General features: G+C 37.7%; 1 protein-coding gene across 2 annotated transcripts in view; it reads left to right on the top strand.

Annotated features, from left to right (window-relative positions):
- The window catches only part of trappc9 (trafficking protein particle complex subunit 9), a 235,501-nt gene that overhangs the window by 153,128 nt on the left and 69,534 nt on the right, over window positions 1-12,839 (top strand). For both annotated transcript variants that reach the window (XM_016537066.1, XM_016537059.1), the window contains 2 exons: window positions 6,139-6,292; window positions 10,601-10,691. In XM_016537066.1, coding sequence (XP_016392552.1) covers window positions 6,139-6,292; window positions 10,601-10,691 — 245 coding nt within the window. The remainder of the gene's footprint in view (window positions 1-6,138; window positions 6,293-10,600; window positions 10,692-12,839) is intronic.

The following is a 12,839-nucleotide window of genomic DNA, read 5'->3' as shown; positions in this document are numbered from 1 at the left end:
GCTTTTAATTTTTAATATTTAAACCTCAATGCTTAAAATGCGTTTAAGCTTACAAGCAAAACGAATGACATTTTTTCTACCGGGTTATTTCCCAACCCTTAAGCGAATATATAGAGTTTGCTCAAACACAAAAAGCCAAATACATCCATCAATTAATAATCAAACTAACCTCAAATCTGTGTGGACGATGGTGCTGTTTTTCTGCCCCATGTGCACGGTCCACTTGCTGTTTCACAACTTCTACTCCATCATCATCTTTAGTAAAATAACCTGATAGCTGGGGATTTTACTGACTATGTTTTATCTGCTGTTTGTCTTTTACGTTTTTTTTTTTTTTTAGCCCCTCTCTCACATTTTTTAGAATAGCTGACATTTTTACTTATCGAAGATTGTTCTTTGCGTGACCATTTCCAGATTATGCCAGAACGAAGTGAAGAGTGGAGGTGAATGCGGACATCAGGCGCAGCGGCCACCAGCGCGTACAGTTCGTTCAAAAGTCAAATACAGAATAAATGCATTTCATTGGTAAACAAAATTCAAACGTGACGTTTCAATATCTAATGGTAATACATGGAATTTATGGCAAAGCTCCACTAAATAATAGCGCTAATAAGTGGGGGCGTGGTGGGGCTTTGGCGATTGGTGCTTCAGTCAATCTACTCCACAGCCAATCACGGGCCCCCTCGTTGCTCGGGCCCTGGGGCTTCAGCCCCACCTAGGCCTATTGTTAATCCGGCCCTGGATATACGGTTATATAAAACTATAATATATTAATGAATGAAATGAATTAATGAATTGCTGGCTCAACAGAGTCCACTTCTGGATGTCTATAGCTATATTTAAATTATATTAAATAAACAATTTTTGTAATAAATTTTTTATAATAAATCAAATAAAATAATATATTTTTTAAGAAAATAGTAGAGTTATATTATAGCAATTAAAAAATAAACTATTTTATGCTTATTAGCACATCACTATTAAAATTAAGAAAAGATGTACACATAATTTGGAATTTTTGAGATTGGACTCTTGCAGTCGGAGGGATTTAATAACCTGTCTTCTTTTCTGTGGATTCATATGAGGGATTGTGTCGTTTTGAATGTATAAAATTATAATTTCAATTGAATGACACAGTGAGTTAATGTGATGTTGAGATGCTGCTCTGATGCTGGGTGGGGTGATGCGGCGTTGCCGTGGCGCAGTGATGCTGCTGTGTGTGCGCCGGTAACCGCGGGTTACGGGGAGGCAGTCTATAAATAGCTCAGTGTTTCTGCTGCTGGAGTCACGGGAGAGAACACACACGTGAGCTAATTATAACCCTCTCTATCTCTCTTGCTCACTCTCCTCTCTGAACAGACAGTCAGTGACACTTTCAAACTGCAGCAAAATGCCCTGATCGCATAAATGCTGGATCTGTATCTTTCTCTTCCTGAATATAGATAGATAGATAGATAGATAGATAGATAAAATATTATACTGAAAATATTGATAATTGAAAATTTTATATTTTCTCTTCCTGTATATATACTATATATATATATATAGAGAGAGAGAGAGAGAGAGAGAGAGAGAGAGAGAAAGAGAGGGAAAATACATATTCAATATATGTAATGAAAATTGATCAAACTGAAATTGATGTACTGCTGTAATTGCTTGAAAAATCATGCAAATTGGTTGTTTTAAAATGCATCTGCTGTACAAGCATATAAATGTGTCTCACAGATTGCATGTCTTTTTCATTGATTGAACTTAACCAATGAATTTATATGAGCTAGTTTCAAGTGTAGGATTTTTTTTCTGTCACTTTTTCCTTTCTTCTCCCTGAGTCACCTATAAAATGTGCATGTTTATGAATGTGTGTGTGTGTGTGTGTGTGCGTGTGTGCATGTATGTGTGATTTGTATCCTTCAATCTTTAGAGATCTGTTTCAGTCTTGCTTTGTCCTCTCTCTCTCTCTTCTCTCTCTCTCTCATTTTTGTTTTTCCTTGTGCTCATGCATAGAATGATAACACCCTCTGTCTGACTGAGTCCAGATGCATTGATACTGACAACTAATGATGAAGAACAGGGATGTGTGCGTGTGTGTGTGTGTGTTTCTTTGCGCCTGCACGTGTGTGTTGTGTTTGAGTTTTTACCTTTGCATATTTTATACATCGATGGTGAGAAATGTCATGTAACTGCATTATGCTGTATTATTCTTCATATGGTAATAAGATGGACATGCTAAACAAAAACCCATCATAACTGTGTGTATTTGGTTAAAAATATTCAGGTCATATTTCACCCCAAATAAGCACAAAAAGACGATCTTATTTTTAGAAGAAAAAAAATCGTAATGTCCTAAATACAAACTATATTTTCGTTATGCAAAATATCATTTTAAATATAATTTTACATAACATTTCTGTGGGACATTAGCTTTAGGCATGAGTCACACCGGTTGGCTGGTTCACTTGACAAACTGACTAACTGGTTAGTGAGATTGATTAGTTTCTGATTTTTTCCCCCTTATTTTATTAAGTCATCTTAGTTATTTTTAGTGGCAGTGTTATAATTGGCCTGCTGACAGTGTGCTCTGTATGCTAACTGAAACATTAGCTGTTAACTGTCAGGCGGGTTTCATGATAAAACTTTCTCTGAGAAAATGCATCTTGAAAGTCACCAGTTTAATTTTGGTTTGTTTTTAAAATAGTAACTGCTGAATTGAGTTTTCTCAGTGGAGTGTCTATAAGGGGATCTTTCTGTCTTTCTCGTTGTCTGTTGTGAGATGAGCCTCGAATCTCTTTGCATTTGGGTTCATTACTCTGGGCATCTCTCTTCTAATTTCTGTGAGTTTTTCTGAGCGCTGCTTATGTTTTGCAATGAGACATCTTTGTTTGGAGTTCTCTTATGAGATTCCACATCTCAGACGTTGTATTTATCAGTCTATCATGTCTCAGTGTCTCCTTTCACTTGTGTGTTGTTTTACAGGATCAGTTTACATTTACAGATCACATTTACTGACACGTCCTTCAGTGTCAAGCTCAAGACACCTGCAGCCTCTTCACCGACATTAACCTCTCGTCTCATAAACATCAGGTGACTAAACATCATGACTGACTGCATTAAAGAGAGAGGAGGGAAGAAGGAAAAAATGAAGAACTAAAAGGAAGGAGGAATGAAAAAGGGAAAGAAATTAGAACAAAAATAAGAAAGGAATGTAGAACGGAAAGAGAAAGAAAGAAAGACAAGGAAGCATGATGGGTAGAATGACAAAAAGGATGGATTAAAGAATGAATGACAGAAAGAGGAAGGATGGAAGGTAGAACAGAAAGAGGAAAGCAGGAACAAATAAGGAAAGAGGTAGAAGTACAGAGGAAGGAAAGATGGAAGAAAGGTAGAACAGAAAGAGGAATAAAGAAAAGAATAACTAATAAAGGAACGAAGAACTAATAAGGAAGGAAGAACAGAAAAAATGGATGGAAGGAATGAAGAACTAAATGAAAGGCAAGAAGAACAAAAAAGGAAGGAAGGTAGGTAGAAAAAAGAAGAAAGGTAGAACAGAAAGAGGAAAGAAGGAAGGAAGGGAAGAACAAAATGGAAGATAGGAAGAATGGAAAAACAAAGGAAGGTAGAACAAAGAAGGAAAAACAAAAAAATGAAGGAAGAATAGAAGGAAAGAAGGGTGGTTAAAAAGGAAGAATGAGCAAAAAGTAGGAAGAAGGAAAAATAAGGAAGGATGGTAGAAAGGGAAAAGGAGGTAGAATTATGGAAGGATGGAAGAAAAGAATGGAGTAAGGAAGGAAGAACAAGAAAGAAGAAATTAAGGTAGAATAAAAAAGAAAGCAAGGAAGGTTGATTAAAAGGAAGAACAAAAAGAAAGGTAGATAGATGAATGAAAGGAGGAATGAACCAAATTAAGGACTGAAGAATGGAAGGAATAACAAATAAGGAGATAGAAAGACAGGAAGCACAAAGAAAAAATCTAGTTTGAAATTAAAAGAATGGAAGCATTGAAACTGAACGAAAAATGAAATAAAGAACAGACAAAAATGTAAGGATGACAATGAAGAATGTAGAACGAAAGAAAAAACAGGTGACTCAAATGGCAGAATGAAAGGATAAACTGGAAGAATGGCAAGGCAAACAAGAGAACAAACACATTAAACGAAACAGATGTGGAGGATAAAAACAAACCAGTGAATGAATGAAACATTGGCAGAACGAAAGAAGGAAAAGAACAAGCAAAAGTATAAAAGAACTGCCAACTAAAATAAACCTAAAGAATGACAAAGATGAATGAAATAATGTCACGGTGACAAAACAAACACATAAACCAACAATAGAACAAATGAAAGCAAGCAAGCAGGAGAGTTTACAGATGAAGGAGCAGAGTAGATTGAGACATCCAGCTTCACTGATGCTGTGTTTCATCTGCTGCTATCTGAGCGCTTCAGTGTCAGGAGTCGAGGGTCTCAATCCACTGCAGCCTCAGTGCCAGATGCATGAAAGTAGAACGATACTTAATAATTATTCCGTCCTGCACGACGCCCAGTTCGCCACAGGCTGTGGAAACAGAGCGCAAGAGAGCGGCTGCAGGCTGTTTGTGTTTTCCTTAATGCGTGTGTGATGAATTATGTATCAGTGTCTGCTGGGATCTCGGCCTGTTGTCTTCTGTGGACTGGATGAATGAATGAATGAAGAACTGGAGGTTGTGTGCACGGTCAGATCTCTCCATTAGTGCTGTTTGCTCAGCCAAGCTTCACTATTACTGTTGGAGTTGTACAAAATCTCTAATCGCAAGTCACATGACTTGCCTCAATAATTTGCTAAGAGAAGAAAATATCATTGACAACAACGTCCATTTCTTTTTGTTCTCCTGAACACATGGCATGAAAATGATGCTTCTTTTTTAACGTGTTTATCTATCTATCTATCTATCTATCTGTCTGTCTGTCTATCCCATCCAAAGTATTGTATTTTATTTTAGCTTAGTTTAGATTTATCAATCTGTCTATACTTTTATCTATTTATTTTATTTTGTACTATCCTTCTATTTGTTTGTTTTATTTGATCTATTCTTCTTTCTATCCCTCTGTCTATTTATTTTTTTTTAAATTATCCTATTATGTATATATTTTATTTTATCTATCTATCCTTCTTTCTTTCCATTCATCCTTCCATCCCAACTAAATTGCAATGTATTTTATTTCTCCTGAACACATGGCATGAAAATACTGCTTTATTTTAATTAATATACTTAAAAAAAAAAAAAAGTTTGTTTGTTTGCTTGTTCGTTTGTGCGTTCATTCTCCTGAGCACATGGCATGAAAATGCTGCTTAATAAAAAAAAATAAAAAAAATAATTTTATTTATTTATTTAAATATGGCAATAGACATTTTAGTGTGGCCTCTGCTGACATGGGCCGGCAGTTACAGTAACTACCTAGAGACCACCCAGAATCCTTTATCAGCCACTTTGCAACAGTAGTAACTCTTTGGAACTCCCTAGAAAGCTGTTGAGTTTTTAACAGGTGAGCACCCCTCGTGTTTTCTTCAAACAAATGTAAGAACATAGTGTATTCTTTTGTATTAGAACTGTCATCTTTATAGTTTCCACACCACACACTCAAACAACTGATATTGTGCTCTTATGTGAGTTCACAGCTTTTCTTTTTCTTTTCTGTCTGGTATCAGTAGATTTGCAGTAGATTTTTTCTTCTCCAGAAATGCTGCGATCCAACTCCAAGCCTGAGAGCGTCTCCCAAAAGCCCCCCAGAGGGTCTTAATCTCCTTCATTAATCCATCCCTCTATCGCTCTTTCTGTCTCTCCCGTTTTGTCTTTCTCTCTGCTCGCTGATAACGGAGAACATGGAAATGTCAAGGATATTTTATTGCCATTTCTATGAGCCTGAAGTGGTTTTGTGAGCTTGTGCACATGTCCTTGGCATTTTTTGTTGACAGTTTTTGACAAGCCTTTTATGATGATGGATTTTTGTTGTCGATCTCTGAACATCATGTACACAAACTAAATTTGATATTTGAAGTATTCATTTCTGAGCCTCCCATGCATCCTCTGTGAAACAAAAGGATTTTTGCTGTGGATTTGAATGATAGCACTTCACTTGAACTTTGTGTGCTTCTGTGTTTGTGCAGGATGGCCATTCAGGTGGATAAGTTTGATTTTGACAGCATGCCCGTGATTGACCATGATGCACTGCGACTGGCTACAGTACGCCAACAGGAAGAGAAGAGACAGCAGGTCCAGGGAGGACTCATCAACAGCACACTGGACATCCACTGGACCATCATATCCTTTACTAAAGCCAGCTGTCCTGATAACACTATTCCCTTAACACGTTCTTCTTGACACTACAGTGTCAGCAAAGCTAAGTAATTTGAGTAGCTCAACTTTCTAAAAAGCAATGTTTTTTAAGGGGGTTAAATTAAGGCAATAACTTAATCATGGTAAAATCACTGAAATACACAGTCTTGCCCTACCCAGGCTCATTGGAAATACTTGCTCCATCTACATTTCTGCAAAAAATTCAAAAGTATCTAAAATTGTCACTACCGAAACATTGGGTGGAGTTTCGGTAGTGACATCTTTGTTTTTTTTGGGGGGGGGGGGGTGTTATCCCATAAAATTGTCACTACCAAAACAGTCATGACCGAAACATGTCATCATTGTTTAGGTAGTGATAAAAGGGAACACATAATCCTCATATTTGGGGGAGATAAACAAAATTTTAGTACAGTTATGCAGTTTTTTAGTATGTTTTAGTATGCAAGTTAAAATTCTATAATGTGATGTGGTCGCTACCAAAGCATTACTGTCACTACCGAAAATGTGCAGTCACTACCGAAACATGGGATGTTTCGTCAAAAATAAAGTATACTGAATCATCAACTATAAGATGTTATGATAGTTTTTGGTTCAATGTATATTCAAACTAATGAATCCTTAACTTTGAAATCAGTATGATCAACTTTTTGCCTTTTATAAAGAAAAATTGGAATACAACAAAACTCATAAATTACACTTGAAATATTGTTAAAAATGTAATTGTTATTGATTTACCTCTGAAAAAAAATTAATAAAATAGCGAAAATATATATTTACAATGTAGATGTAAGCAAAATCGTAATAGGTCAATATAACCTTTCTAATTAAATTATTATTACTGTGTTTCGGTAGTGACAAATTTGGGGAGAGGACAAATATCCCAAAACTTTTTGAAAATATACAATATGAGAATTAACTGTGCAATTACTAGAAATGTGTATCTTGGATATTATACAATTTGCATGCATACACATTTTTTGGAAAAAGACTAATTTTTTTCAAGACGTTTTTAACTCTGACTTTGGACCAATTCTTTAGAATGGCCCATATATGGGTTTTGAACTGCTGCAATACCTGAAGCAATGCGTGCCAGTACCAACGTAATAAAAACGTGTCAGGGTCACATATTGAATACGTGCTTTAGCTCCACTCACTGGACATTTCACTTTGAAACTGCCGCGAAACGTACAGTAAGGTACGTAATATCGCAGAAATGTCACCTCAGGCACGTATTTCCAATGAGCCTGGGTTGGTCTTGCCTAGCATATGACAGTGTCATATACATAATATATAATATATAATATTTAGTTATTTTTCTTTTTTAGTTCTTTTTACGATATATGTTTTTCCAAAGCAGCTTTAAAATTGTCATCAACAATATGATAAATTATACAGATGTTTACAGAATTAAACATACAGTTCAAATAGTTATAATAAACAGTTATTTGTATTATATTAGGCTGATTTTATTTTATTTCAGTTTCCTTAGAAACCCCCTAGAATACCCTAGCATGGTGGAAGCAAAGTATGATAAACTATACAGATATTTACATAATTAAACATACAGTATTAATAGAAAAATAATAATAAATAAGAAACAGTTATTTGGCTATATACTGTAAGTGGGATGGTTATTTTAAAAAGTAAAAATAAAATAAAAGGTTATTTATTTTATTATTTTATTTTATATTTTATTTTGGCACAGTTAATATAGAAAAATGGTTTTAAATTGTTGTTTATCTGAAACTTAAAACTTTCCATTTTATAATGAACGATAAGCCATGTCAGTCTGTGTTGATTTCCCCTTAGTTAGGCAACATTAGTTCCTTAACTATAGGCTCATCCGATCAGATCAGTCGTAGCTGTCTGATTTATGAATCAGACGTTTTCAGATGAGCTCTCCTGGTAGTTTTTTGTTGTTGTTCTACGTTGCTGGAGCTTTGGCTTTGGAGTATGTGGAGTGACTCGGGTGATGTAATGTGTTATGGGTGTTACGTGTGTCCCAGCTGTGAGGATGACCGTCTGACAGCATCTGTTTCTAACAGCTGGACGTACTGGAGGAGGCACGTTTACACTTGCTTGATGCACTGACATATGGTTCAAACTTATGGCGCTTCTGTGTGTGTGCAGAACATGTACTTAGCTATAGTTTGAGGACAAATTTGTCCTCAGAAGTAAATCTGAGGAGATGTCCTCAATTGGATAAAGTTATATAAATAATATTTTCCATGTAGTTTCCTTTTAGGGTTCGGATTAGCCTGTAGTATTTATGAACTATTAGCTTTATGTTGATATCTTTAGAAATCTATGGTGTAGCTATGAAAATGGCCCTTGTGTATTTTTACATTCTCTAAACAGAGAGGCACACTGGCAAAATCGCAGCAGCCAATCAGATGCTCAGGGTTCTTACGCATCATCCAGTGGCGTTCATCATCTCTCATTTATTCCAGGAGCCTGACACAAGCTCTGAACGTCCCTCATTTTAATAGCATTTAAACGCCCCCGTGATTACAAGCACTTGTCCTCTTCATGAGTCGCTTGCCACTGCGGAGGCTCAATGACACTTACAAAATAATAAACACCTGAAATAATAAATAATCAAAAGATACAGTCCCGAGCGGCGATGTGCATGGCATCAGCATGACTGATTGGATGTGTAGAAACATGGGCGTGATTGGACGGGTAAAATCACAAGGATATGAAGAGAAAGACGTGAAGAGTAACATGAGGGTTGTGTTCAGAGCCGCCCTGTGGGAGAATGTGTCCAAGTTCATACTAGGCCTACGGGTCAGAGATTCCATCATGCCAGTCAACCAACCATAAACACAGATATATCTGTGTGTGACCACACTGGATATATTATAAAGAGCGATGTCTCTGCGTAGCCTGTAACCTTCATAGTCTGTCGTTTTGCCAATAATTACTGAAACGTGAGGTCACTTACATTTGTGTAATGTGAATCCTTTTATTTGTCTCCCTCAGGCCATCCAAGATGTAGATGAGTTTGTTTCTTCATCTTGAACAGATTTGGAGACATTTTGCATTTCATCACTTGCTCACCAATGGATCCTCTGCAGTGAATGGGTGCCGTCACAATGAGAGTCCAAACAGCTGATAAAAACATCACAATAATCCACACGACTCCAGTCCATCACACGTCTTGTGAAGCGAAAAGCTGCCTGTTTGTAAAAAACAAATCCATCTTTAAGGCTTTTTAAATGTAAACTATAGCTTCTGGCTAAAATGAGAGTCCATAATCCATAAAAACGCTTCCTCCAGTGAAAAGGTTCATCCCCTGCTGTCCTCTTACTTCAAAATCCACCGTTATATTTTTTTAGAGCTGTTTTGGACTGTTTTCGCTTGTAAACAGTGCTTGATCTGTGCATATTTCTGTCCTGATTCAGACGAGATTCGTTTTTTTTTTTTTTTTTCCGAGAAAGCAATATTATGGATTATGGAGCAACATTACGGATTATGGACTCGTGTTTTACCCAGAAGCAACTGTTTGAAGTTAACAACACCTTTAATGATGGATTTGTTTCTTACAAACATGCAGTTTTTCAATTCACAAGACGTTAATTGCTGGACTGGAGTGGTGTGGATTACTTGTGCATTATTGTGATGTTTTTATCAGCTGTTTGGACTCTCATTCTGACGGCACCCATTCACTGCAGAGGATCCACTGGTGAGCAAGTGATGTAATGCTATAATTCTCCAAATCTGTTCTTATGTAGAAACAAAATCATATACTTCTTGAATAGCCAAATTGGGTGAGCAAATTTTCATTTTTGGTTCAACTATTCCTTTAAAGTCAAATAAATAGTTTCTTTATTATTATTATTTTTCATATCTGGCTGTAGGAATCTCTTCCTCTCTGCCAGATGCCAGCGTACACTTACATGGTTCAGCTGGGAAGAAGGCCATCTCTCAGACTCAGCATCATTACACAGCTCGCAGTCATTAGAGGATTCTGATAGCATCACTGCTGTTACGTAATGAGCTTTTGTTCTTGTCGCTGTGTGCAAATATTTCACCTCCCTCGACACGCTCATCGTCTCCATGCATGCTGCTTGGCTAATTTAACGCAGAAAACATAGAGTGGCATTATTGTTCTGAATGCTTCCAGGAAAAAGATGATAAAGGTCAGTAGGGTAGAGAATCATAGGACATTCTGATCAAATGTGCATCAGTTTTCAGCATCATTAAGGATGCACCAGTATAGCAATTTTGAGTGATAGCAATAAGCCATGTTTTCCTTGACCAAATGTGCACTCGTCCCTTCAGCGTCATGGGGAGGCCAGCGTGGAGGGCGTCCTTAACCAGCTCATACTAGAACATCTGCAGCTGGCTCCTCTACAGTGGGGTAAGAACACTTTCCGCTCTCTCCATCCCCTTCTTCATGAGTACAAATATTCAAATATATTCACACTCAGAGGTTATTTGTCTCCAGTGGTGAATGTAGGACTGGTCTCTGTTCATGTTTCTTATTTGCATTTGTAATCGAGGAGAAATGTCCCTCACTGTGTGTGTTGGAGGGCGTTCACGCAGGACAATGTTCTTGCATACTTTGTGCTGTTTTATAATTGTTGGTCTATGTAGGTATGCACTAGATGGAAGTGAGGTTGCAGCCATTCTTTCTGTTTTCATTAGAGCTGTTTTAAAATAGCTTTTTGTTGTTGTTGTTTCTCGAAAATGCTTATTCTTTCAAATCAGTTCTAAATAGCTAAGCATATTTGAAATGTATGAGTGAGATTTTATTTTATTATTTTTGAAGCCATATGTGAATGACCCCTTTCCACTTTTTGAGAACATATTTTAGTGAAATTTAATGCAGTTTTTATGCCATCACAAGCTCATTTGATGTCATGATCACAACAGTAAGAAAAATGTACATTTAAAGGTACTTCAGTTTGTCACTGGGGCAAACCTCAGTTTAACCTCAGTACTGACAGGGCTCGCAAAATTTCAAAATCTCTGGTAGCCTTTCGGGCAGGCATTCTTTAGATTTTGGTAGCCCAAAATGAATTTAACTAGCCTGAATTAAAAAAAACCATTGGCTGAACTTCTCTATGGACAAATCAGCATAATCAAAAACTTCAGTGATTGTATTTTTTCTTCAAATGACAAGTCAAGAGAGTAGGGGTGCAATGGATTACACAACTCATGGCTCGGATCATATTACGCATTTTGAGTGACAGATCGCATAATTTTTCGTATGAGCAAAAAAAATGGCTCTTTATTATTTAAATTACACATATTATTTAAAAAACACTTTGATACCGCAGTAAAAACTAGTAGCATATAGGGATGTAATGATTCACTCAACTCATATGAATTACGATTACACAATACAATTTTTTTAAATGAGATTTAAGACAAATTATAAATGAAAAGGTGTGCTTTTATTATTTCTCAGACAAAATGCTGCATATTTCTTTGTGAAATTGAAATGTCAAATAATAAAACTAACATAAAAGAAATCTCTTCATAGAAACAAAGGCTTTGTCTGTGCTCTTTCTATTTAAAATCAGAGGCTACCACTGCATTTTAATTATGATCCAAACATAGATGCTAAATACATGTTGTTTAGATTGTATAATTACGAAATTTGAAGCAAAAACAGAATGGTCTGACATTAGCTTTGTGAAACTAAACTACATAAAACATATCTGAACAAAACAAAAACAGCAGACGGGCTGAATGAGAATGTCACTTTCTGACAGCAGGTGGCGCTTATGGAACAGCAGGTATGTATAAGCTACTGCCCCTTTAAGACCGAATACACCGATCCTATTTAATGATGCACATGAGATTTCTCACTCCACTGTTTACGTTTTGTAACGGGGTGAACGAAGTGGAAGTCCTGGAGCGCGAGGAACCATCGGGTCACCCTGGCATTGGTATCCTTGGCGCGGGCCATCCACTGAAGGGGTGCGTGGTCCGTGACCAGGGTGAACTTCCAGCCCAGGAGGTAGTAGCGCAGCTCCAGGACTGCCCACTTGACGGCCAGGGCCTCTTTCTCCACCGTGGCGTAGTTCCTCTCGGCCGGGATCAGCTTCCTGCTGATATAAATGACCAGATGCTCCTCACATTCCTGGATCTGTGACAGGACGGCTTCCAGTCCTGTGTCGGAGGCATCCGTCTGCAGCAGGAAGGGGCAGCTAAAGTCCGGGGCTCGGAGGACTGGCTCCGAGATGAGGGCCCCCTTCACCCTCTGGAAGGCCTCTTCCGCTGCTGGTGTCCACTGTACTTTCTCCGGCTGCCCCTTCCTGGTCAAGTCTGTCAGGGAGGCGGCTAAAGAGGAGAAGTTAAGGATGAAGCAGCGATAATATCCGGCCAACCCTAAAAAGGCTCGTACCTGGGTCTTGGTCTCGGGTCTCGGGGCGGAGCGTACCGCCTCCACCTTCTTCTCCTGTGGCCGAATGAGACCCCGTCCCACCTGGAAACCCAGGTACTTCGCCTCGGAGAGGGCAAGGTGGCATTTGCGAGGGTTGGCGGTGAGTCCAGCCCT

Source organism: Sinocyclocheilus rhinocerous, unplaced genomic scaffold, assembly GCF_001515625.1.
Source record: "Sinocyclocheilus rhinocerous isolate Xijiao unplaced genomic scaffold, SAMN03320098_v1.1 scaffold1154, whole genome shotgun sequence".
In the NCBI taxonomy this organism is placed as follows: domain Eukaryota; kingdom Metazoa; phylum Chordata; class Actinopteri; order Cypriniformes; family Cyprinidae; genus Sinocyclocheilus; species Sinocyclocheilus rhinocerous.
This window is presented reverse-complemented; position numbering and strand designations above follow the sequence as displayed.